This window comes from Pelodiscus sinensis, chromosome 14 (assembly GCF_052426305.1).
Source record: "Pelodiscus sinensis isolate ZL-2025 chromosome 14, ASM5242630v1, whole genome shotgun sequence".
NCBI classification, from domain to species: Eukaryota; Metazoa; Chordata; order Testudines; family Trionychidae; genus Pelodiscus; species Pelodiscus sinensis.
Window position 1 is genome coordinate 24,241,476 of NC_143065.1, and position 27,950 is coordinate 24,269,425.

General features: G+C 40.6%; 1 protein-coding gene across 2 annotated transcripts in view; it reads right to left on the bottom strand.

The window, feature by feature from the left end:
* FBN1 (fibrillin 1) overlaps nt 1-27,950 on the bottom strand; it is a 221,505-nt gene that overhangs the window by 135,375 nt on the left and 58,180 nt on the right. For both annotated transcript variants that reach the window (XM_006135061.5, XM_006135062.5), the window contains exons 7-8: nt 10,642-10,839; nt 5,456-5,581 (exon numbers count right to left, since the gene is read on the bottom strand). In XM_006135061.5, the coding sequence (XP_006135123.2) occupies nt 5,456-5,581; nt 10,642-10,839 (324 nt within the window). The remainder of the gene's footprint in view (nt 1-5,455; nt 5,582-10,641; nt 10,840-27,950) is intronic.

Here is a 27,950-nt window from a genome sequence, read left to right on the forward strand (position 1 = left end):
TATCTGGGGTGGGTTTAGGATTTAGACTGCAAACTTAGTTTTCATTTTCTTTGGCAATTAGATCTGACCTTTCATGCCTACTGCTTCAAACCAGTTAAAATCCAACTTTCTATAAGGGATTTGAAGCAGCAGTGGAGTAGTCGACTACCCAATAAGCAGGAGCTTATCGGGTAGCTTTACCAACTACTCAATCACTCCCCCCATCCTTCCTCTGCACTCTTAAAGGGACAGAGAGGAGCTGGCGTGCAAAGACGCTGGCTCATCCTCTGGTCCCCTGCCAGGTCTCAGGACAACCCTGACGCTGCCACTCTGCACCTGTCTTCTTGTCTGTCTCAGCACAAGCCGGCTGCTGCAGCTGCATCCCTTTAAAAATGCAGAGGGGCAGCAGGAGGGAGATCAAGGGGGGGCAGCTGCCGCTGCTGCATCCCATTTAAAAGTGCAAAGTGACAGTGTGAGGGTTGTCCTGTGACCCGGCGGGGGACCAGAGAATGAGACAGCATCTTTACATGCCGGATCTTCTCTGTCCCTTTAAGAGTGTAGAGTGGTAGCCAGGAGTTACGCTGAGAGACAGCCTGAGCCAGAAGTGAGCGCTTAACGCACCCTTCCTTAACGAGTAGTCGAGCAGTCGATGGAAATTCCACCGACTACTCGACTAGTACATTAATCAATACTTAACATCCTTACTTTCTACAGGCAATACACTTATTTTCATGTTTTGTCCTTCTCAGGCAGTTTGTCTAAAGTGCTTAGGAAATCTATTCATCACAAAGACTGGTCCATGACCACTTTCCTTTGACAAAGTGGTGAAATATATTCTGAGGGTGCAAGGCTGGGAGCGTGGGAGATTTGCTGTTGCTTCCCTAGGTGTAGTTCATGAGAGGCTTGAGGAACTTTCATGCAACTTAGCTCGGCATGCCTCTCCATGCTGGTGGCTGAGTGACAACTGTGCTTGGAGGGGTTTGCTGCTTGTTACTGGTAAAGCATTTTGAGAGACAGTCTAGAGTGGAGCATTATGGGGGAACAGCCCCAAGTTGTACCCAGGGATCCCTTAACAGTGATTCTGTGGCATTCCTTAAAACTAATGTGTTTGCCTAGGAGTCCTAGCAAAATTTGAACCTGTGCAATAGCATTCTCTCTAAGGTATCTACATTCTCCATGGTTCTTCAACTGGGAAGGCTGATAACCATACAAATAACTACATGATATTGTGATTATGTTCCATTATCTTTCCATATCACATAGTATTAAGCACAGTGATTGATGTATGAACCAACACTTAACTGAAGAAAATATAGCAGAGTCTTCATTGCTAACAGAACCTGCACATATCTCTGTGACAATCTTCAGCAGGATTTCCATTCATTTCAATGTAACTCGAGATATACCAAGTACAGCATATAGGCTCAAATGGAGGTAGCAAATTCCTCGCTGAAGGGCCTGAAAATTGCAGTAGGATAGTGTTTGCTGGGATGTACAGGTCTGTACGTTTCAGTTATGCCATCATGAATATTTCACAAGATGCATGTTCAGTCTTTACGATTCTTCATCTCCTAAGTGCTTTATCCTCCCCCCAGAAAGAAACACCAGCCATGTTGGTTTATGCTATTTGGAAATTATGCCACTTTCTGCAAAACGCTCTCAATACCCAATGTGAAAAACATGCTGTATAAACACTCTTCTGAAAGGGCTTTCACTAACCCTACAATAAAACTAAAATGTTTGTACAATATTTATTACCCAAATAGGGATTTTTTTTCTTTTAAATGACTGTGCCCCAAAATGGCCAGTGATTCGGGGTCCTTCAATTTTGGGGCCCAATCTAAGATTCCTGAAAGAGGGTGGATTTACAGAGGATAAATACCTCTCAAAATCAGGTTCCTGTAAAATGTTATGAGTTGGGCACCCAGACAGGGCATCTGCCTCCGGTGGCCCTTTAAGGGTTAAAAGCCAGCCCTGGGAGAGGGCTGCAGCAGTGGAGTTGTAGAGCCAGCAGCTGTGGCCAGTATGAGCCAATTAGGGCCCAGCTGAGTGCTGTATAAATCAAGGCTCCTGGAAGGGTCGAGCCAGACACACTCTTGCTCTGGCTGGGGAGCAGGAGGGACCTGGCTGCTAGAGATGCTATAGGCCTCCTGAGACAGGGCAGTAGTGGGAAGAGGCCGGCAGAGCTAGGGACCTATGGCCAGATCTCACTCCCAGGCTGATATATTCCTGAGAATATTAGGGCTGTTAGAGCAGGACTGGGGAAAGTCAGGCAGACTTGGGGAAGCTCTGGCCAGGCAAGCTCCTGGGCTGCAGGGCCAGAGCAAGCCCTGAGTGTACTAAAGCTGCAGAGAAGCAGCACAGGTAGGTAAAGGCAGCAGGTCCACACCCTCTTGCCAATCATGAGTGGCCATTTCAGACTGCAGTTTGCCCCAGAGGCAAGGAGGATATAAGGAGTTGGGGGTTCCTGGAGAAGGAGGACCCCAGAGTGCACAGACACAGGGAGACACTAGCCAAAAGGGGTCACTACAGTCTTTGGTTAAGTTGTCTAGCTATAAAAATGCTTGTTTCCAATGTATGTTACTTAACTAATTTGGGGCTCAGTCCTGGGATCAGGAGTGGCCCTTGCCATTTTGCCAACCAGGGAAGAAAATGTTTTTGGCACCACCATGCTGAGAGTAGCAGAGGAAAATGGCCAATTGGAGCAAAAACAAACAAAAAAGTCAAGGCCACAGTAGGTCAGTGCCCCTGAAAATTGGCATCCAGCATGGTCCCCCAAAGCCAATCCTGCCCTTACTTGTGCTGTGTAGCTCCTTCCTCTGCAGGTGGTTGAATTCCAACTGGCTTTACAAGGTACAATTCATTGTGAGCAAGTGCATCAGAATACGGCCCCAGGAGGTGAAGCATATTCCCAGAGTGACCATCAGGAGGTGTCCTAGTGATGAGTCACATTGTGTTATATGCACCCAAAATCACTAATCACTTTCGAAAAAATGTAGACCTGTTTTCCTACATCCTTACAGGAATCTATTTAAAACATAACACCCTAAATCTATGATATTCAGTTTGAGGAAGAGCCACTGGCTCTTCAATGAGTGTCCTGCAGTTCCTGGCAGCATGTGATAATAAAACATTGTGTGATTAATTATTCACCAAATCTAAATTATTAATTATTATTATTATTAGGCCAAATCAGGATGCTTTTTATTACCAACTGTAGTTGATAATAATAATAATACTTGGTCAGCCATTTTGCTGTGAGAATAAAATATCTACAGATATATATAAACTATGATGGGGAAGTATTTAGTGCTATATATTCATATTGAAACAGTATAGTAAATTAAAAAAATGAATTCAACATTGCTGTGGCTCTACTGAGTAATGCTGACTGCTAATTTGGCTGCTGAACCACTGAGGTCTGATTACTACTGCTATTAATGAACACTGTCAGGAAAAAAAGCTGTCGGTAAGGGGGAATAAATCAAAACCATATGTGCTTTATTGGGCTGTGTAGTCAACAGTGATATTCAAAAGGCCCAATTGTAGATCTCTTATGCACCCAAAATTCTTAGTGAAATGAATGTGAATTTGTGTAAGCATGAAATGGAGGATCAGTCCTTGCACAGGAACATGAGATTGATATTATCCTCCTGGGGCCGTTTTCTGATGCACTTGCTCAAAATGAATTGTACCTTGTAAAGCCAGTTGGAATTCAACCACCTGCAGAGGAAGGAGCTACACAGCACAAGTAAGGGCAGGATTGGCTTTGGGGGACCATGCTGGATGCCAACTTTCAAGGAGCACTGACCTACTGTGGCCTTGACTTTTTTGTTTGTTTTTGCTCCGATTGGCCATTTTCCTCTGCCACTCTCAGCATGGTGGTGCCAAAAGCATTTTCTGCCCTGGTTGGCAAAATGGCAAGGGCCACTCCTAGTACCAGGACTGGGCCCCAAATTAGTTAAGTAACATACATTGGAAACAAGCATTTTTATAGCTAGACAACTCAACCAAAGATGGACCAGAAAGCTTTGGAAACCACCCTCCAGTTACTTAATGTGAAAGAAATCTCTTCTAAAGACTGGATCCTGTGCTTCACTATATGTACTCTCAAAAAGGACACTCAGATCTTTGCAGTAACACTTGAAGCCTGGTCTTGGATTAATAAAGTCACTGAGACGTTTTCATTGACTTCAATGTAGGTTTGGGATGAAAGCGGGGAGAGGCTTTCAATTTCAAGGCTTTCATTTTTTCCCCTGATTGGTTAAAACGCAAAGTATCCCATTTTCCAGCTACATGATGTTAAGAAAAATGAGTTATTATCAAGTCAGGGTTAAGCAGCAGAAAAATCCCCATGCCCACATAACTGTAAGGATCAGCAGGACTTGCACCAAGGCCAGCTAAGTTAGGAAGTGACTCGCATCTCCATGCTGTCCCCAAGGGCAGCTGCAACAATGCTTCTCCCTACAATCCACAGAAGTTGAACACCATGGGAAGTTCCACTTTAAGTGGTTTGACAAGCGATCCCTAGTTGGCTGCTTGACCCTACAAGAAGTCCATGAGACATACCAAGTAGTATGCAGGCAACCATGTTGATCCCTAGTTAGCTGCAATGACTGCTCTGCTTCTAGACCTAGACTTGGATTTGGATTCTGACCACTGATCCATCTCCAGGACCTCTAACACTGGCACTGATATTAGGTACTCACCCTCAGAACCCTCAGCATTGCTTACTGTCTCCTGCTCTGACTCACAGCTTTACTTCCAACTCCAACCCCAGTTTTGAGTCTCTGTTGGACTGCTGACCTTGACACCAGGTCTGAGTCTGACTCCAAGTTCTTGACACTAATCCCATCTACCTTCACTTAGTCAGGCTTGAAAAGTATATTTCTGCATTACCATCCAACACTCATCTACACAAGGAGGACCAAAGCACTGATAAAGGAAGACAAAATTCTTCCTTTAATGTAGAAAAGGGGAAAAGTCACAAAATATAGAACTTCCAAAGACAGTTAGAGCTTAATTTTGCAGTTGTTGCTCAAGCCCAGCTCCCATTAATGTCAAATGAAGTGTTACCCTGAGCAAAGAAAGAGGAATTAGATCCTGCATGTCATATAAGGGTTCTTATAAATCAAATTGTGCAAAGACATGTGCCTCAAATATTTCTAAAGCAAAATATTACTTCATAAATATTTTATGTTTTCATGTTTAATATGATTCAGATGTACCTTGAGTTTTTAAGTCTGTAAAACGTTTCATGAATAAAACGGGAAAAAGCTGCAGGGCCAATATTTAAGATTCTCTGGTTTAGAAGGAGAAAGGCATATTGTTCATCTGTGCTGCGTGCAATATCTTTTGTGCACTCAAGGAAACAAGAGAGAGACTGGAACATTTGTGACAATATTCTAAACAAAAGCTGGCATCAAACTGAATATTTTCCCCCTTACTTCGTGACGAAAGTTCTGAAAGTTCTTACCTTCGCATTTTTGTGTCACTTCATTAAACTTGTGTCCAGCTGGGCATTTGCACTCAAAAGATCCAACAGTATTAATGCAATTTCCCCCTTGACAGATCCCAGGGATAGCTTGGCATTCATCCACATCTATAATAATAAAGGAAAAAATACCCACATTTAATTTGTTCCTCAGAAAGAGCCATAACAGAGTAAATAGACTTAAGTCTGATGCTCATCCCATCATAACATTATGGTTCTTGCTCGGGAAGAGATTGATTTTGTAATTACATTACAGAAAGAATGATTCATTAGAATGGTCTAAAAAATTTTCTGTAAGAAGTTGCTTGCTTATTATTGTTTCACCCTTTCAGCTTATTGCTATAACATTTACTTCTGTTTTTTCAAAACATTTGGGGGAATTTTCAGTGCAGAGAACCTTGTCTCCTGGAAACACAGGCCCCTTTTAAGACATCTCAAATTGGGCACCCAAAAAAAATCACTAGTCCCTTCTGAAAATCTTGTCAGGCATGTTCGACAGCAGGTCATCCAACATAAGGAATATGCAGAAATGTTGGATGTGAGAGCTGCAAGCTACAGTCTGTGGGATGGATCCTTGTTCTTTATGGTATTCCATTTAATATTGATAGGGATTTTTAATTCTTCACTCCCACAGGGCAAGATGCCAACTACTATTAAATGGTATCTAGGGCCTAGTTTAAGAAGCCATGACTGCCATTAATGAATAACTGTGTTTAGATATTAATGACTTGGCTTTTTACTTTCCCTTTTTTATCTTATTTATATTTAATCTTTGTTTTTGAAGTAGTAAAACTGAAAGCAACTAGTGGGTAGGAAATTATATTTTTCTCCATATATTTATTTGTGCGTGTGTACGCATGCATATGTACCTGTCTTAATGTCTCTGGAACATCGTGGGTTCGTTCTTTTTCCAGAGAACCTGGGTAAACAAGCCTTGATTTTATTGAACCTGCCCTCAATTTTATTATTTAGCTCAAATATGGATGTGAAATAACACATTTCAGTTATCTGATTTCAAAAGGATTGGATGTCATACAATTTCATGACGAATAAAGCTAATTCATGGTTTCATAGCTGGTCTGTTAAAAGCATGGAGACATTACAGGAGAACAGATCAACTGGCAGTATAAGCCAAACCTATGGAGCCAAAACGGGGTTGGTATTGTTGGCATTACATACAGTTGCATTCTAAGAAGCCTTGCTCTGGACCATACAAGCCATTAGAGGCCACTCCTTGTGGTAGGAACAATGGAGAGGTGCAACAAGGTATACCCAGTTGTCCCCAATCCATTGATTGCAATCGGCTGGTCAATCACAGATGCTCTAATGGTCGATCTCCATCTCAGTCCTGCATCTCCTCCCTGCCCGCTTTGTTTTCCAGTAGCAGATGGTACTTTATCAACGTGCCATCTGAACTCAAAGTGCAGCAGAGATGCAGAGTCTCAATCTGCCACAACCACTGGCTGCGCCGCTGCCATAGCCCCATGCTGAATGGCTGGATGCTTTCTCAGCAGGGAGGTATTGAGGGGGTGTGGCCTGGGCTCACTGCTTTGAATTGCTGCTAGGTTCCCTCCTCTGATCTGGAAAAGGAGTCAGCAGAAAACTGCCCATCTCCCAACTCCGGAGCTGGGCAGGAGCTGTGTCTGCAATGCCCAAGTTCCAGTAATGCCCAATGGGTCAGGGTGCTTCTGTTCTACAGCCAACCAGAAGACTACATGGGGTAGGGGGAGGGGGGAGAAATCCCTGCAGCTTCCTATCCTTCCCCTGTGGGCTCCTATTCAAAGCTTCAGGAGAGCTAGTTTCCCTGTAGAATTGATTTGGGCTGCTTTACAATACAAAAGGTGTGTGCTGGGTTTTTTTTCCCCTGCAGTGAGATGAGTAGGCGGCAGGCACAATGTATTCTGAATCTCCCTGAGCATGACAAACCAGGAACCCCTCCCTTTTCCTTTCATAGAGCCCCAGGAGAGAACAGCACTGGACTCTCATCATCACGAAGCAGTGTCAGAGCTGATCATATTTCTCCAGCAGGAAGAAGGGCCATTGCAACGGCTACGCAGAGCGAGTGAGGGGCTGGACAGCCAGGTCTCACCTGAGCACCTTTCGGACAACTTTGTAATTTGCTAGAAGTGACTTCCTCTCCTGCTCCATTGTCTTCGGGTTACTGCTGTCCCTTCCCCCATCCTATTGGCTCCTCTGTTTCCTGCTGCCTCTCACTCACTTAGCCCTCAGTTTTTGCTACTCTTCTCCTCCCCCCGCTTCTCTTGGGACTCCTCTAATTTTCATTCTTCCTGCTTCTGCTACCTCTACCCTTGCCCTTGTACCCTTTTGCTATTGCTTCCCTCCACACTGCTGCCTCTAGCATAATAAGATTCCTCCTACTGCTATTGCTACCAACCCTGGCAGCTCCCTCCTCTCCTTCTGGCTACCCTGTGATTGTGTTCAGGAAGACTCTGGTGCTCAAAGGACTACGCTGGGAATCTGATGAGAGAGTTGGTCCAGCTGCTATGGCAAGTGGTGGAGCTGGCCAGCAAGAAAGTATTTTTCTGAATATGGCCCACACAGCCTCAGGCAGAGAAGTGAGGCTGCCTGTACGGATTGCCCGTGCATTCAACAGGGAGTTTCGGGGATGGAGTCGGGGATTATAACAAACTGGCTAACCAGCTGCCAAGGGGAATTGGGGCTGGTGCCTGTAAGCACTAAGAAGAAAGCACTGCTTCAGCTAGGAGCACAGATGGAGTTAGGCAACAGCGCAGACCACCCCATTACAGAACTTGTGGTCAAAGAAACTCCTCCACCAAGCCTTATGGCATGTTCTCCCACACAGATTTTTCCCTTGGGCTTACAGCCCCAGGGGGCAGCTGTCCTGCATTCTAGGGGGCTCTGAGGAGAAAGTGCAAAGCCTTGCTTTCCACAAGCATTCAGGGGCTTTCTCCTTTGTCTGGGTGCTTGCTCAGCACCTTACACTCCCACCTGTGCCTCAAAACTTGGCCCAGCCTGTAGCCCCCTCTCAAACCCAGCAACCCTTCTTCCCCTCGCTCGTGCACCCCAATATTCTGCCCCAACCTGCAGCCCCCTCCCAGAGCCAGCATCATACATCTCCTCCTATACTCCTCATGCACCCGAATTCTCTCCTACAGATTGCACTCCTCACCACTTCCTGCTCCCAAATCCCTCAGTCCTGGCTTAAAGCCCCCCCACCCCACCCGCCATCCCTGCCTAGTAAAAGCGAGTGAGGATGGGGGAGAGTAAGTGATGGAGAAAGGGGAGAATGGAGTGTGTTGGGGAATGTAAAAATTAAAAGGTCTGAAATGGCTCTGCATTAATGGTTCAGGGGTCAGCCACAGTATTACCGTTTAAACATGCTTTTTCCTTGTGTTTTATAGTTTGGGGAGACAGATTAAGGATCCGGGCAAAACCAGTATTATCCTTTCTGATGTATACACATGTTCTCTCTCTTCATTCTTGTAGCCTAGGAAACTAGATAAGTAAGAAGTTGCTTTATTTTGTTATGTCTCTTGCATCACTGGCTCTGCATAATATCTTTAGGGTCAAATTCCTTGTAATCTCTGTAAACTGTTAGTTTGTAGTATAGGAAATTGATGATTCAATTAGAAATTATATAAATAGTAATTAAGGGTGGGTAAAATTGTATTCATTATTTGATTATTAATATTAATTTTATGGGAGTTAACATTACTAAATAATGTTTTAGGAAAAGTAGTGATAAATGTGTGAATTAACATACTAAAATAGATAAAAGCATCTGACTAATGCGAATTTGTTGCCATTTGGACATAGTGTTGAATGTCCGAGGTTAACGTGCATGGGCAATAAAGCAATTCCGTTAACCCCATCCACTTCTGGGTCGCCTGTTTCTTCTCTAAGAGTGGGTGGGGCTTCTGGAAAGGGGCTGGGCCTTGGGGAAGGGGCAGAGAGGATCCTGGTGGTGTCCTGAAATTTAAAAAGGGATTTGGGGCATAAAAAGGCTGGCGACCACTGGTATAGCCTAAAAGCTGAGGGCGTGGGTCACATATTTATATACTCTCCTTGACCTGCCAATGGACTTCAACACTCAGCCCTCTGCAATTTATCCCTGTGCTTGCACAAGAAGAAAGGAGTATGCCTTCGAATGGCTGATCTCAGAATATGGACACATGTTAATGCTGCTTTTGCAGCATGCATGTGTCTACCTAGAGATATGTCATATCTCTTTGCAGCCACCAGACAGGAATTGGCCAGTGGTACAGGATTTCTAAATATTTTAATGCAATGGAATGCCTTGAAGTACTTCATGGGAATCTCAAAATTAAATAAAATTAGTCATATATGTATAATCTTTATCTCCTCTGTTCTCACAATATAGTGCATGTTAGAAGTCCCGAAGATATAATCCTGGGAATTTATAATCCACACCAGTTTAGTAACATGGCTGCCCCTGTTAACTTTCTCCTGTTTCCTGCCAGACATCCAGACAATAAAAGAATTTGTACAGCTGGAAGTATTAGAATAAAAGCCAAAAAAGCACTACAAGGACTTTCTAGGGTGAGGCATGTTCAGAAAGAAGAAAGCAACATCTGCATATATTTTTTTATTTGAAATAAATGCAAATGTATTTCCAAAACTGTTTAAACTGTACAACTGGACATTTTAATTGGGGCATTTAAATGGCACGACAGGCTGTTTTCTCCAGGAGCTGTAGGAGAGGGTGTAAGATGCTGGCTTTGGGAGCAGGCTCCAGATCAGATCAACATAGCTCAAAAGACAAGACATACAAACTGAATCTAATGCCAACAAACGCACGTAAAAAAAAAAAAAGCAAGCAGAGAGAGCAATATGTTCATTGATTTGGTTTGGTCTACCTCGAGTACAGTTTGAAACAGCACAAACCCTTCCGGAGACGGGCTGTATAGAGAAACACCAATGAAGGACATGCTGGCAGTGAGAAATTCATTTAAGAACCTGGCTGCTCTCATATGACCTAAGTTACTAATGCTTTTACTTGAACATCATTTGTGAATCATAAACTAACGTATCTGACGTTGTTTTTCCATTCTTCCCATGTACTGCAGAGAATGGCATAGGGCAGATTATACAAAGCAATGCAACTCAATCAAGATTAAGTCATTAGTAATTTCAGCAGTTCTGGTGAAAGTTTGTGTCTAACTCACCTTGACAGGCTCCTGTGCGAATATTTGGAATGAAACCTCGTCGGCAGGGATGAGGCTGAGCTGGACACATTTCACAGGGGTGGCCCCAGGCTCTCCCAACGGTTGCACAGCAAAGGGTTTTTGTGCAGACTATTCCAGTGAGCTGCCCCTGGCACATCTGATTGGTTACCAATGAGAAGCATGGGCCAGTCCTATAATCTGAACCAAAGAAAGAAGGTCTAGTCAGCATCGCATTAGAACAACATTACATAACTCATAATAAAGTGGAGTTGGGTAAATAATTTGCAAGTAATAATTTGCCCCACAAAAAATCCTCCAAATCCTGCTTTTCCAACCTAGAAGATATCCATGCGCACATCATTTCTCTCAATTTTATTTTTAATGGTCAACATATTTGAATATGAAATAAACATCCCTGTGGAATGATCACAATGGTTTTACTATGAATATTTGATACACAAGATGCTCCAAGTCTCCTCATAATTTTCAGGACTAAATAAATGAAAGCCCTTATGTCTTTCGCTTAGCTTTTTTTTACCATAGCTCTTTATGGAGTTCACATGTGTTTTGGGTGAGGGCGAAAAATGAGGAGAAAAAGAATTCCACTGCTTTTCAAATGATTTCTGTACATGATGAGGAGTAAGAGTTTTGTTGTTTTCATTTATTAAGCGGGAGGTACTCAAATATTATCATGATGAGGAATACATCTATCAAATGGCAGACACTCAAACTTAGTTGTAATTGGTCAGACAAATCAGATGAGGGGATACATCTTTGCGTGGGTAAATTTAAAATCAGACTTCATGGTTATTCACAAGTACAATTAAGCAGGTTCCATTCTGTGAATAGGTGTGTGAGTAAAATACAATCCCACAAGTGTTCACAGAAAACCAGAATGAAAATGGACACACGCATGACTGAAATGAGTTCAGTTACAAATTTGATTGACTATTTGTATTTTTTTTTTTCCTGAATGCACGTCCATATTTCTGAAGGTCCCAGAAGGAAAAGCCTGGAGCTGACTGACTCGAACACTTTGCAGAAGTTAACTTCTAGATCTGGATCCTCTATGCAGCTTTTCTTCATCTCTACTCACAACATTAGTGGGGGTCTTTTCAGCAAATTGAATTAAGTTTCTTTTAATATTTAGTACAGCATTTAAAAATAATGCTGACAGTCAGATTCTATTTGTTTCCACAACTGCTGTTTTTAAATGGGTCTCAAGAGTATGTCGTCTATATGAAAATGAAAAAATAATGTAGCACTTTAAAGACTAACAAGATGAAAGTGCTACCTATTTTTTCCTTTTATTTTAGCAAGATCAGACTAGCATGGCTACCTCTCTATTACTATTCGTCTATAAGAAGTTTCTTAAGGACAATTTTCACTCTCATATAGCCACGTTCCATACCAAGCATATGGATAAATTTTGACCAGCAGCTCAACTATGGGCATGTGGAATACATCTGCTTTGATTTATTTATGGTACAGCAAGTCTTTTATTGAATGGATGGAATTAAATTGGAATCTTAATAAAATATTAGTGACGTTAATTTTGTTTCACTCTCCCAGGGCAACAACAAATAGCAACCTGAATTTCTACTGTCTCTGGCACGTGTCAGACCAGACCAATCTCATCAAATGACATTTTCTTCTTTTTACAGAAGATCCCCTCTCTTACTCTTTCCCTCTCCTCCCTCCCCCCTTTTTTTTTAAATGGAAAAAATCTGCAGGCCAATAAAAAGGATTAGGAAAAGATTAATTTTGATTCTCACGTTAAGCAGCCACAGAAAAATCTTGAATTTTTTTTCAGCTTCCAGTTTCTCATGTAAGTGCCTGATTCAAGACCCAATGAAGTCAATAGGATTCTGACTATTAAAATCAACTGGTTTTGGATCAGACTCTAATAATATATGCTGGCACAGTACAAGACGAATGCTTAAGAAAATAAAATAAAATGAATTCATTTCAAAATATTAGAATAAGAAATTCTAATTGCAGAACTAACAAAGATGTTATAAAATCATAGACATGTAAGGCTAGAATAGACCCTGGGAGGTCATCTAGTCTAGGCCCATCCCCTTACAGAGTCATTATAAATTATACCTAACCTATACATATTTATCTCGCTAGAACTATTTTAATCCTTTTAAAAAAGTGTGCAGATTTGTAAATCATACTGATTTTAAAATAGGTCACAAATAGTTGGCTTTCTTCTACAAAGAACTCAACTACCACTGACTTGGCCCTTATACTGGAAACCCTTCCTTACACTCTGTATACAATCCATCCTTGCATGTGTTATTCTGTTGAGGTTAAGACAATGGAACTACTCTAATAAGCAAAGGAAATAAATAATGGTCTGCATGATCAAGCCCTTAATGAGGATTTGAGAACAAAGCTACCAGGAAAAAATAAGAAAAAAAACCAAATGTTTTCACTGAAAATTTTCAAGTTTTTTTTTTTTTTTAAATCTGACCCTTTTTATAAACAGGCTGAAAACCAGGAAAAATAACTTTAAAAATATATTTTAATTTTGCAAACATTTGCTGTTGAAAACACAAACATTTTTTACTAAACATCAGTTGGTCGGGCTTAGCACTTCACTGCAGATGCTCACCAGATTATTGGATAGAGCCATTATTCATTTTGTGGGCATTTACACACACAGTCATATAGCTACTAGTTAATTGGACAAGCCAGTTCCAATGGCAATTTGTCACAGGACATGCCTTGCAGCACCTGTTCCTGACCTAGTATAATGTCATCATAGCCAATCCCTGGCTCCATTTCTTTTCTCTAGGAGTCCCTGAGGAACACCACACCATCCAAGAAGGTATAAGATACAATACCCCTGCTGAGATTCGACTTTATTATTTTTTTAAAAAAATCTTGAAACAAAGTCTCTCCCCTTTGGCTCCAGGGGTTGCACAGTGCCCTTGTTTTGGGGCCTACATTTCTCTGGGAGCAGCTTTCTCTTAGGAGAAACTACAACTGAACCTTGATGGCATTTTATCAAGCTCCAGTGCTCATTATTCCATTAAGTGCCTATGTAGTGCCCTGACAGTTGGAATAAAATCTGGGACCTATGGAGCTTAGTACATGAATCTCTATCACATGAGCTAAGGTTGGTAGCAGACTCATTCTTTCTGTAAGTGGGCTCAGTGCCACTAGGTGGAACAGTACCTCACCAAAAAGGCTCAGTCCCCTTATCTTGTCTCCGGTAGCCTGGATTCAGAGTCCCCTTAAAGGGGCCAGCAACCCCCCAACACAGTTGATAAAAGGATGGCAACTGGAGCAGCATTTGCTGTTGCAATCATCGTCAGAAAAATAATACAGAAGTTAATGGAGCTGGGCTAATTTCTTCAAGCTGAAGATCTGGCCCATTAAATCAATGAGAAGGAATGAAAAGATGTTGCAAAATGAATCACTCCTGCTCTGACCAGAGCAACTAGATCATTGTACATATCTCTTTGAAAGATCCCTTGTGTTCAAATCACCATATAGGCTGCTGAAGAATGTATCACTGGCAAATGTGGTCCAAAATGCAGAAGAGCACTAAACACCAAGAACTGGTCCAAGTACGGACTGGATGGCACACCCCGATGTGACGTGGAGCATCAAGCTATCTCCAACATCGACAACACAAGATACATGTCACCCTAGAGTCCTTAGGTGCTCACATCACATTAACATTGATGTCTGCAACTACAGTTCGTCTTTAATATAAATATGTTGTTTAGAAGTAAATTTCAAAAGACTGGAGCATTTTAAAATTCAGATCCGTCTAAGGACCGTAGGAGAAATCCTGCTTCCTTACTCACAGGAATTACAATCCTTAAACTGAGAGGAATTCTCGTTCTGAAGTCTTTGCCCCAGATTTAGGAGGACAATGGTTCCGTGTAAGGGCCTCATTTTGCACAATAAGAAGCACCTGTTCAGAAGTTCCAAATATTTCTAATCCCCTATTAAAGTGCACCAGACTTAGTATCACACAGGACCAAGCCCGAAAAATGCAGCATTTATTTTACTGTGTCAAGATCACAATACAAGAATAGGAAAAATAAGAAATCTTACTATTATAAAGATACAGATCATGATAAAATGAATGCTACCTTTTCCATTTACACAATTGTATCTACAAAGCATCCAGTGGCACCTTACTAGCTAATCATTTAATTATGGCATAAACTTCCATGAGATGCATGAGTGAGTTTCAACTCACAAAAGCTTTTGCCATATTAGTCTTTAAGGTACCACTGGACTCAGAGGCACACTGTCCATATGATGGTTCAGGGCAGCTGCCTCAGACCCTGCAGTGGCTGCTCCAACCATCCTATGGACAGGTCCGAAGGCAGCCCAGGGGATTACATGGGGGAGAGGCCTGGCATGGGGACAGCAGCAGGGGTCCCCTCCAATTCATCCTGGCAAGGGGAAACAGAGCACCCCAGCTAAAGGGCACTCTACTCTTCACTGCTGCAGAGAAGCGGTGCGCAGTGGGCCGGGTGAGGTGGTGGAGCGGAGCAGAGCATGCTGCCAGGCTGCTCCAGTTCCTGCTGCCCCTATGGCTGTCGCCCTGCTGTCACCTCATGCCAGGACCCCAGTAATGCACCAGCTCACATAGGCTGGGGGTGGAATTCCGTGCAAAGGGGCAGAGCAGGGGCAAAGCAGAAGTTGTGTGAAGGAAAGGAGTGGGGGTAAGGTGGGGGTGAAGCAAGACCTAAGGAAGGGGGATTACCTCAGCTCCCACGTGCCCCTAAGGATGGCTCTTACTGGACTCCTTGTTGAAAGACTAATATAGCTACCTCTGAAACCTGACTACTGCAGTATCTAGTTAAAACAAGGGATGTTAAAATGCATTTATTTAGGCAAATGTGTAACCACTGAAAAATTCAACTATTTCATGTTTACATGCAGGGGGTCTTACTAAAATAAAGCAGACTCCCCACAAGCACCAGCTCCTCCCTGCCACCCCTCTACACTGCTGCCTCAGAGGCAGCAGCAGGTTGGGAGGAGCCGGGTGTGTAAACACATTTACACTTACACATCCTAAGTTAGAACCACATGCCAAACCATTGCCTGAGCAAACTAACTATATTGCCTGGAAGGATGGAGCATTCTTAAAAGCTGTTCAACATTCCATAGGGGAAAAAGTCTACATGACCCTCAAACACAAGTTGAAACTCCTCTGTATGTAACTTTGCATTGCTGATGTTATTTAACCTGCCAACTTCCCCTTTCTCCAGTACTGCTAAAAAGAGGGACAAAATCATTCACTTATTATGCCAAGAATAAGAGGAAGGCAAGTTTAGTTAACATGATATCTGTCCACCCTTTGAACTCCATTTGTTATTTAAACTGATTGCGCAGTTGTTGTAACAATTCATGCTGGAATAAGGTATATCCTCTTATCTTCACCTGAACACAGTCTGCTGATAGAACATTAACTGCAACCAATCCCACACCAGTGGAGTCCACTGAATTCCATGGATGGAGACGAATCTTCATTCATTGCTTCATCAGAAAAAGGACTAGCAAAGTAATTCTGTTTCAATCTCAATGGCTTCAGGAAGCAAAAAAACATGGCAAAGTCTGTGAGGAAAGGATGAGAGACTTCACAGATTATCCTTATTACATGTCGTTTCCAGCAGATGAAATTTAAAGCTTCAGAATAAAAAAAATAAAGAATTCTGAGGATAAAAGGTAGGCAATGTGGTTGGAAAGAGATACTGACCACAAGGCTGAAGCAAGTCTGAAACTCAATCAAGGCCTCTTGATATCATTGCCATATGGTCTCTATGCTTTAGTTGAAAGCAGAAGATGACAACCTAGCCTCCAATTTTATTTTTGGACCAGAGATTTAAAAGCCATCTTTAGAAACCACGACCCCTTTGCTAATCTGCATTCTGTAAAAATGGAAATCTGAGTACTAGAGCACTTCAAAAAGCAATATACAATTCCACAAGGAAATACAGTCACTGATGTTCATGGGAATCATATGCATCTAAACATACATCTACATTTACCTGACAGTTACAAAGAAGATTCATGACATAATAGAATGTCCAAAGTCAGAATCTGATCCTGCAGTGCTTATACAGGCTAAGATACTTTATTAACTCAGCTGATGTTACAAAGCCATAACTGCATGATTATATTACCTTGTATTGTTAAAGAACTTGAAATTAATGACCACACAACACCAGGGTGAATGTTGTAATAAATACTATCTGTTACAGTTGCCATTCCTTGAGAAAACATTATTTCCTGGTAGGGTTGGAAACTTTAGATCTTCAGGTAAAAAGTGTTATGTTTCATAGAATTATGAAGAGTACTTCAATTTTAAGCCACAAAAAACTTTCAGGTCCATTGTTGCTTCTGAGACAAGTACAGATGCTTTAACAAATACCTTACGTTTGAATGTTACTTTTAATTTTTTTTTTAATGTTTGTAACAATGTAACATAGGCCCTCTTCTAATTTCTGTTTGTGTATTTCTGTGCTGATTTAAAGATGGGATGATGATGATGGTCTTGATTGTAGGAAAGTTTCTAAATCAGATACAAACTTCAAATAATATCATCAAATACATCAGTGTTGCAATCTAGGTATAGGAAGGAGTCCATTTTTAATCCAAACATTGAGGGTCTTCAAAATCGAATCTTAGATACAGATCCTGATTTTGTAAATGAATCCTGGTCTTGTTAATGGACCAAAGCAAAAACTCACATCTGTAATCTTCTGAGTTTTGGAATACTCAAAATGCGAGGGTTGAGCCCATCTCTACTGTAAACATTTGTGAGAATCTATTAACCAATGGACATATCAGAAAGAACACTGGTTTGTACAATCAGCAAAAGGAAATATCACTGAAAAAAATACTATCTTGACTTTTCTTACTGAAAGATCGCAGCTAAATGCTCATGCCAAGATAAATCTAACCCTGGTAACCTTACAAGCACTAAACGCTTCCTGTAATGAATTAATTAGTATCAGAAATGTAGCAGTACAGAAGTGGTATTTCTGGCAAATTAATTTCAGAGAACAACATTTATTCTGTAAGAATAAACACCCGTCTGTAAATAATCTTGTGTGGAAAAGCCAGTGATGTGGGGTAACATAGTTACTCTAATTAAAAATAGATACTACTGACACCCCACAAAAAATGGAACCTACAAGAAGGTTTCTGAGAGTGGTTGCAACTGCCTCCTACACAGTAAAAGCATGCAACCAAATTTTGCTACTCTTGTTCAGACAAAGCTCCAAAGAACTCAGGGGAATTTTGCTTGAGTAAAGACTGTTCAATTTGGCCCAAAACGTACAGGACATATGAGCATTCCCCAAGCAATAATATTACTCTGAGTAATCTGTATTTTATCTATTTTGTGGTCTGTGACTCTGCTGTCAAGAAGAATAACCATTTGTCACAGCACAGTGCTACTACAGTTCATTGGTGCATAGCTGCCTTATGTCCAACTGTTGTGCAAGTTTCTTAAGTCAACACCATTGACTTGCTTTTCTAGAAGTCTTGAACTAAGGAGCCACAACCTGCCATGGGTATCTTTTTCCTGGGCAGTCTTTCAAGACCAATATAACTTAAAATATTAGTTGCCTCACTAACTTTTAATATACACTTACCTCCCACTAGCTACAATATTAACAGAGAGATTTTCAGTTTCCACATGTTCCACAGTATTTCAGTCACTATTTCTTTCCTGAACTCAAAGAGCAAGAAAACCACATGGAAGGAACAAAATGATGTACATTAATCTATCAGTCTCTAATTATTTCTAATCCAAGCCTTTATAAAAATTATAAACAAATGGAGGAGCTGTACACTTATATGACAGAGAAGATCACAACATGCCTCTTTCCAGAAGGCAATATGCATGCTATGACTAAAATGAGATCAGACTGCATTCTACAAATTACTGTGAGACTGAGAAGTGATGGGAAAGTGACAGAAGACTGAGTGTAGTAATAAACTAGAATGTAACTGTGGAAATTAAAGAAAACAAAGGTTAGAAGTTGGGCCTCAATTTGCAGTGCTCTTTAGTCTTTCAGAGTGTTTTTAGATATCTCAGATATGCTTAAGGTCCCATGATAGAGACGGTTGAGCTTGTATTTTTTTAAACAAATACTACGCTTCACACACACCTAGCCAGCCCCAGTCCCACAATAACAACAAAGATAATGCAATTTAATGTATTTCACGACAAGAAAGAGATGGGGAAGGCAAATACTCTGCATTCCTGCTTCCCTTACAAAATGTTCCTGTCAGTTGATTGCATGCTACCACTATATATAGGGGTTTTAATTCGATTATGCGACTCCTCTGATTTTATACTGAGTCAGCAGCACACGTGAGACTCATGAGTTCCTGCCTTTTATCAATCTAGCCTATTTTGAATCATGTTGTCCATTTGAATACTGTATCAAACTATGTGACAAGAAGAATTTCAACCAATCACCACCAAAACATTCAATTAGAATGATTAACCCATCACAGCTGGCACTGAAATTCTATTCGATGATCACTGCATCCAACTGCAACACTCCTTTTTCTACATGAGACATTTCCTCAAAAAAATTATTCACTGTTTAACACACATACATTCATCCACACACACACTCATCCTATCCAGGCCCTAAATGCATCGTTACTGGAAAATCCACGGCAGAGGCTTTCAAACAGTCATGAGAAAAGAAAACAGCAACATTTTGTACATATTTTTAATACTATTTCTTAGTATGCTTAACTGCCTCATTATTTTCCATGGTCACATAACAGGAATAATTATCATGATGCTGGCACTCACAGTACTTGCAGCAAGCTGCTTTTACTGTTATTATATTGCTCTGCTTAAGTATTTAATCAACCACAAAAGCTGTTTACTCTTTCATATACTCTAGTACCACAAATGTCAAGCCTTAATTTATAGCTTCATTGACCCCATTTGTCCATGTCTCCACCACCTTTGCTTGTTCTGAAGTTATATATTGCCTTGCTGGAACACTTTAGACTAAATTTATTTCCATTCTATAAGCTTTTTCAAAAACCCATCTTTACAAGATGATCTTTTTAACATGTCTATCTAGCCAAGGCTATCTAGTACTCCTGGCTACTGGTTAAAGAGTAGGACATTTAAATAATAGTTTTATTAACTACATAAGCCTAACTAACTTTTATCAGCTGCACTTAATGCACAGAACAAATCAGGCTGACCATTTTAAAAGTATTTTGGCAATCCATGTTCAAGAACAAATTAGACAACTTTTCATGCCAGTTTTGTTCTTACAACTGACCCACTTCTCAGTCCGTCACTGAAAAGTAATATTAAAGTAATAAAATAAAAAATAATATCCAAAATTATCATCAAATTGGAGTGATTTGTTGCACACATTTTAATCCAACATGCAGACTAAGCATTTCACCAAAATCAAGACTTTTTCTCTGTTGTTCCCAATTATGTGCGGCAGTAGTCCAAATACAGAAAATTGTTACCACATTTTATTCTTTTCCATGATGAAGAAAACAGTAAGCAATGCAACCAAACGGGGAACTTCTCATTTTGGAATAATCAGTTACCTGACAGATTCTTACTCCCTTCCTCTTTTTCCGTAAACTCTGAAAAGGAATGTTCTGTTGTAGCTTTCCATTTTTTAAAAATTCTTCTAAAAAAATTATGACAATAATGAAATAAAATCTGAACTCATTTTTTCTCTTCTCCTTTTGCAAAGAATAACACATTTTGATGACATATTTACTGTCAAGCCCGGATGGTTATTAAGGAGAATGGGTTCAATTTAAATAGTCTGGAAGTTCCACTTAAAACAAATTGGCTACAGTTCTTAATTCTTTTTTAAAAGAGTTCTTAAGAAGTGCCACGTTATAGAAATTCTCCTAACACACCACTGATATTAACTATTAAACAGCAAGGTAAAGACAATACTAGATGATTAACTTTTTTTTGTTCTGTTTTTCTATTTGGCTCCAAAAGACATTCACTACAAAATAGTTTGGAGTATTCAAAAGCAGTAAAAACAGTGTAAGAAAAATTGTTCCTAATGAGGTACAGTAGATTAAATAGAGCTATCTCCAGCCTGAAGAGAGAGGAAATGCTCTTGAACAACATAACACCCAGAACTGAAAGGGCCATGTCAGTAATTTTTTAAAAAACGGGGTAGGGTAATTTAAAAAAAGAAATCTAGAATGTTCTCTTCATTTCTTTTTTAAAAATAAATATTCCTCTGTAGTGTGGTAATGCCAAATACAACTGCAGTGTACTGAGTTGAGACCCAGTCCAGAAGTCAAACGGATTGCAAAGAAAAGAGGGAGGTGAGATGAAGGGAACTGGACAGTTTCAACATCCAAGCTAGGTGAAATGCAAAGAGGGAATGCATAATGGAAATGGTGGAAGAGAACTTAGAATATGTATTTCACACTGGATCATTTCAAGTGATAGCAATAAATGTGCTAAGGAAGTTTTGACAGGTGTATTTTTGCATCATACAGAATTGCTTTTGTGATCCTACGTCAGACTGTAGAATTTCTAGACTTGGCAGTCCCTTACAGAGATAATTAGAGCAATCGCCAATCTCTTCTTACCTCCTTCTAATTGCTGCCAAACTTAGTTTGCTTGGGAGGAGAAAGCCTCTCCCTCTTTGCCATAAGCAACTACAGTCAACACTCATGGGAAATTACTGCTATGAAAAAGTTTCTCCTATGCAGAAATAATAAGCATGCAGACTACATTAGAATGTGGACTCTGACACACAGCAAATGTTCACTCATCCAACTCTGTTCAGACAGGCACTTTAACATGAAAATCTGTACAAATCTCAGCATTTCAGAAACTTGTGATTAGTCATAGTTTTGATCTACTGTAAAAATGTAAGTCCTTCATTACAACTTGTTCAATTCAGTGCCAATAAGCAACGAATAAGATTGAAGAAACTTATATAATTCTGTGCAGTAACTGACTGGATAAATGCACGAAATATTATTTGGAGACAATAATAAATAATATACAAATATTCTACTTCATCTTCACAGTGTCCTTGATCATGATTTTATATCTATATTGCACCTTGCATCCCAAATGGTCTCAGAGAATCTTAAATTTAAACTGTCACATAAACAAATCATTTCAGACACCATGTTGCATTCAGCTCAGCCACCAGCTAATATCATTCAGCCACACTGTACAGCTGTTCATATCATAGGGACAGATTCTGAACTCATTTACAGTGCTGCAAATATGGAGCAACTCCACTGACATCCGCGGGGTTATTCTGTATTTACATTGGTGTATCTGAGATCAGAATCTGGTTCATCATGCTTAGCCATCAAGGTAGGTTTCATTTTAGCACATATTTTAACAATGAAAGCATGTAGGAATGACACTAATTGAGTATCTCTGATTGTACCATCACTGAGATTTGAGGAGAAAAAAAAACATAGAAAAGGGCTGAGAATAAATGATGTATCTGTAACCACCACTGGGCAGATCTGAAGGTGGGATTTCTGGAACTTAGTATAGGAGCCTCTACAGCTTGAGCTGTAAAACCAGCTGGCTCTCATCTTAAGCTGTAGAGCTCACTTATTCTTAACTCTTGTTGTAAGTGGTCTAAGTACCCAGTACATATCATATACTAATTCGGGGATCTTTTGGAAAATAAAGCCTTTTGGAATAAGGGATCTTTCAGAAAAGGCTTTATTTTCGGAAAGATCCCCGTCTAGACTGGTGCTTTTTTCCAGCACAACCCCAAGCCAGAAAAAAGCGGCAGCCATGTTTATGCAAATGAAGTGGGGGATTTAAATCCCCGCTTCATTTGCAATTGCGATGTGTCTAATTTGCATCCCTTTTACGGAAAAGGGATGCAGTCTAGACACAGCCTAAAAGGTATTATATTGCTCTACAAACAACAACGCATGAATTAAATAAAATCTACACTTTATACTGAGATTCTGGATTTATATATAAACTAGAAGCAACCTCAAACTATTCTAACTTACTAATATTTGGTTAGAAAAAAAACTAACTTCTTATACTAATGGAAAGTGGTAATGTTGCTCTGAAAGGATCCTAACAGGCATTCTCTTCTTGGTCATGCATAGCAGGCATGAGAGATACAGTTCAGGGAGTTTTCTGCTCATGAAGTGCTATTGTGTGGCAGGGGCTCTAAAAACAATGAGTTGCTACACAGTCTGAGCGACTGATGCATGCAGCAATGCTTTACAGGTTTTTGTCACCCAAGGGAAAAAGAAATTAACTGATTTAGGTTCTCAGTGATATCACTGTCACATTAAACATTACATTTTTCTAAGATGCCGGAGAGGCATCAAGCTAGCCAAAAATAAACATCAGTTAAAACAGAAACCAAACCTAGAATCCTTAGCTTTAGGCTGTGTCTAAATTTAAAGTCAAATTCTGCTTTTATATGTATGCTGGCCAGAAGGTCTTACTGAACTTCCCAGTAAGCCACTTAATAAAGATAGTAGTTATTCACTATTTGTTAAACTTGGACATACTGGTTAAAGTAGAATCATAAGTAGTCCCAGCAGGCTATGGAATTTTTACATACATACCAACTATGGCAAATTTATTGTTGCTATTCAGTATGTAAAAATAATCCCACATTCTCAGCATATTGTTTAACATTTCCTGAGTTTGGTCTAACATCTGTGATGATGTAATTTGTTTTTCCATAGTCTTCCTGCTAGTACGTCTACATTACTCAATATAACAGGTACGGCAAAACAATCATTTATCTAAGTATTCAAAACAACAATCAAACAACAACTCTTCTACTTCCTGGTGGGAAAATGAGTTCTTAAAACTCCACTTGTCCCACACTCAGTGCCACTAAGTCCCAGAAGGCAGACGCTGCCATGGAAATCCTAGACATGCATTTCATTTCTTCACTACAATAAATTGCTGTAACAAATGACTGATATAGACACATTCTCAAATGGGTTTTCTAAATTGGGGCAGGTCAGTTGCTAAGGTGCTCAACTTTAGAAGTTTATGGTGAAATTCTGACATCAGTGAAATCAATAGGAATGTACTGAAAAGATAATCATTTAAATATCACTCCTACATTCTAATTTTCAGAGATGCTTAGCAGCTTTCACCCCACTTGAAGTCAAGGGGAGCTGTTGGTGCACAATACTTATGACAATCCATTCCTATTGGTGAAACCCTGGCTCCACAGAAGTCAAAGGTAAAACTATGAGTGATTTTAATGAGACAAGATTTCATGCTAGGTGACTACAGTTCTGCATCCAAAAACAGAACCCCTCAAAGTTAGGAGGCTCTTTTGAAAAATCAGACTCATATTTGCTCAATCATAAATGACAATGGTCCAATTGTGTTTTACTAATGATCTGCTCCTGGATAAATGTCAAGAGTTTGGGAAACCTTAACTTATGCCGAGTGGTCCATTGCATGATTCGTTGTTTAGCTCTGGAAGATCCCTGGGTAGTTATTTTGATGACCCCCTTGCAGAAAAATAAAGGCTTTTCTCACCTCTGCACTGTGTAAATCCCAAAGCTTCTTCAAAGCTGTGCTTTTTATTTGTTGCCAGATGATCATTTAAATATGTCAATGTAAATATGTAGAACATCTGGTTCTAATGGAGTCAAGAAGTTGATCCAGAACAGTGGTGCTCCCAGAATCCATGTCAATAGGAACTAATAAATAGCAACATTTTTTCAAAGGGCAGGGGAGGAGTGAAGGGGACTCAAGAAACTAAGCACACGTCAACAGAAAGTCAATTATTACACTGACAAGAACATGTAGTTCTGTTCATTCTATGCATGCTTACACAGAATACTGTTGCTTCCATACTAAAAAGCATGAGATCACCGTTGAAAGGGAATGGAGAGCATATATGAAAGAGAGACTGTGCTGTGTATCATTCCCTTGTACTCTTTGGGGGGCAAGTGCCTAAAGAAAAAGTTGATTTTACTATATACTCTGCTATATACTACGTTATACTATAGTATAAAATATATAGTACCATTTATTTTATAGTATATAAACTGACTGTACTGTTTATATTATTATGATATTGTGGGTAGATATCGCAGGTCTCAAAACTCCCGGCCCATGGACCAGTTCCATCCAGAGTGATTGCGCAATCCAGAAGGGAACTCCCAATGGGCCAGGGATGCCCTCAAGGTCTGCCCCTTCCTGCCATTGCCCTGCCCTCTATTTCCCATGGCACCCCATCCCCTGAGCACACAACTTGGTGGATCACTGGGGGAGCCTGGCACCATGCAGCAGCTGTGGTCACCCCCCAACCCCCTGCATGTGTACCTGCCCAGTGCACTCAGGGGATGGGGTGCCATGGGGGGAAAAGGGTGGTGTGATAGGTGGGAAGGGGTGAGATGTGGGGGCTAGTAATAGACCACCCCCCCACCCCAGGAGTCCTGGGTCAGATTGCGCAATTGTTTCCGCCAGGACTGGCCCACAGACCGGGAGTTTGAAACCCCTGGTATAAACAGAATCTAATCTCACTTTAAGTGCTTATACTATAGGAGAGAATATGTTGTAGGCCTATGTGTTGGAAATCTTGCTAAATCCCAATGTGTGAGTTCCCAACATTCAAGTAGAGTGGGGTTAACCTGCCTCCCCCTTCTCTGTCTCTCTTTCTCCAGGGTAACATAACAGACTGTAATGTACTACTTAACCAGGCATGATGCATCATGGTTAATTCATCATGAGAAATGAGCCATGGCAGGAATTTATAACATGAATACTACTGAAAGCCAAGGAGTATGTGTGGGGGGTGGGGTGATGAGAGTGTATTTAAAATACATTTATACCTTTAATATCATTTCAAATTTGTCATAGTTAAATATATTATTTATAACCTACTGCTAAACCTTTTATAGATAAAAGCAGTTTGGGAAGTTTTATGAACTGCATAACGTACTCCTGCTAACAGGTAAAAGAATCTGCAAGAACTGAGGTCCAGATGCCTGTCTACTGTACATGTATCACTTGATAGTTTTACCAAGTGCTGTCTAGAATAGGCTGGAAATTGCTTACTGACTGGGCGATTAAAGAGGAAGGATGCTCCTCTATTTAAGACAGATGGTTGGAACTCAGGAGACCTGGATTCAGTTTCTAGCTTCTTGTTTGTCACTGGACAACTTTTTGTGCATCAGTTCCCCACTTGTAAAATGGAATTAATAGTACACATACACATCCTTCCTTCATACACTTGCAAAATGTGAGTTCCTTCTAATGAGACTAGTCCCTTTTGGGCAAAGATCTAGTATATAGTTGCACAGGACAGTAAAACTCCAATAGTCCAGCATCCAATTGTACAGCATCAAAATGGCAAGAGCCTAGTGAGTGAGCTTCGGCAAAAAACGAGTCACAAGGCAGCAGTGGTAGCAGCCGAACCGAATGAAACCGGATGGGACAGAGTCAGTCTGCCACTGGCATTGTGTGATGCTGGACAGTACTTGTGCTACAATAAAAAGGCTTAAAACACTTTATATACAGTATATACTGTATATGTGTATATAATCAGTTTATAGTACCTCCTGATAGTCCGGCATATCTGATAATCCAGCACCACCTGGATCCCAAAGGTTCCAGATTACTAGAAGTCTACTGTACTTGGCACTATAAAGCTCCAAGCTCAGTTGAGGCCTCTTAGCCCCACTGTAGTGCAAATAATCAAGAACTTTCATGTAACATTTTTCATGCTAAGATCCTCTATGTTTCTATGCACGGTTGGTCATCAGCCTCTGGTCAAAGTCCATAGGAATTATTTCTTGAGGTTTTCTGTGTTGTACAAGAGCACCAGCAATAGAACACATTCCTCAGGGGAATTCATGTGCAATCAATTACATAGTCTAATTAATTTTCCAACTCAATAAGTTGCATGTACAATTTTTACATAGAAATGGACCTCATCTGGGCGTATATGAAAAGGCAATCTACAAACCTTCAGAATCTTTCAGTAGCTGGACAGGTGGTGTTCTCTCACTGCAACAAATTATCATCTGGCAGCAATGCCCTCTCAGGTGGGATTCATATTTCTGACATAAAAGGTGGCTTAACACATCAGAGAGAGAGGAGAAAGTTTTGGGTTTTTTTCAATACAATGTTGAGAGAGTTGCCTTAAATAGGACCTCTTGGGGCAGATCCATCAATCAGTACTGATTATACTAACATAGCTTTCAGCCAGAGGGAAAGTGACAAGCTACACAGCGGCTAATAAGGGGTTCAGACAAGCAGCTTTTAAACAGGCAACATTTCCACTGAAGTCAGTGGAAGCTTGACTGCAGAGAGTAAGATTGAGCTTGAAATAGAAGAGAAAAGGATACTCTTATGAAATGCAGCACCTCATCTTACTTGGGAATGCCTGTTTTAAATACCAGGTTCTTCAGCAAACTTTTATTTAGCTGCCATGACCCTTGCCTGTACTTCCTTTCCCATCATTGTGATCACTAAAAAAAAAAAAATTCTTGTTCCACACCAACGTAATGAAGTGTTTGTGAGACCACAATTGCAATTTCTGAAACAGTGGGCTGAAGCATTTCTAAAGGAATCCTGAAGGAAACAATAGCCAATTATAGAGGAGAAAAGTGGTTTTTTGATAGACAGATTTCTTGGTAAACAACAATGTTGGGTAAGAAGATACAGAAGAAGTATGTGACACTATAATTGGGTTTCTATCAGATGTATTACTATAAGATTTGCTTGAGCATAGAATGGGCTCACAAATCTAGAAAGCTCAGGAAAGGGAGTCAAAGGAGGATCTGCACAAGCAACCAAAATAACATCTTCAAAAACAAATGTAGAGAGTGAACTAACAATATAATTTCCTCCATTTTAATGGAAGTGGAGGCTAGGTTAGATTCCTCAGGCAGTGCCCCCAAAGCACCAAGAGTAGTAGAGCAAATCTGAGGGAAAAGAGGAGAGAAAAGGGGTTAGAGAACAGGTCTGAGGGAAATAGGGATAAACAGCCAAGAAAGAAAAAGAGAGCTTAGGAAAAGAGGGATGTAGCAAAGGAGAAGATCAAAGTGAATGTAATGGGTGGAGAGGCAGACAAGAAGATGGTGAGGGGAGCAAGAGGAGAGACAAACTTTGGAAGTAATGAGACCCATGAGAGAGAAAAGGGGCGGGGAGGAAAGAGTGGTCAGCCAGCCATGAGAGGCTAGCCAGCTAACCAGGAGCGAGAAAGCCTGCCAGCCAAAACCCAGCCAGCAATTAGTTAACAGGGAGGCATAGCTAGGAGCTGCCAATCCAACAAAGCCAGCAAGGAGTGACCCCAAAAAAGTCT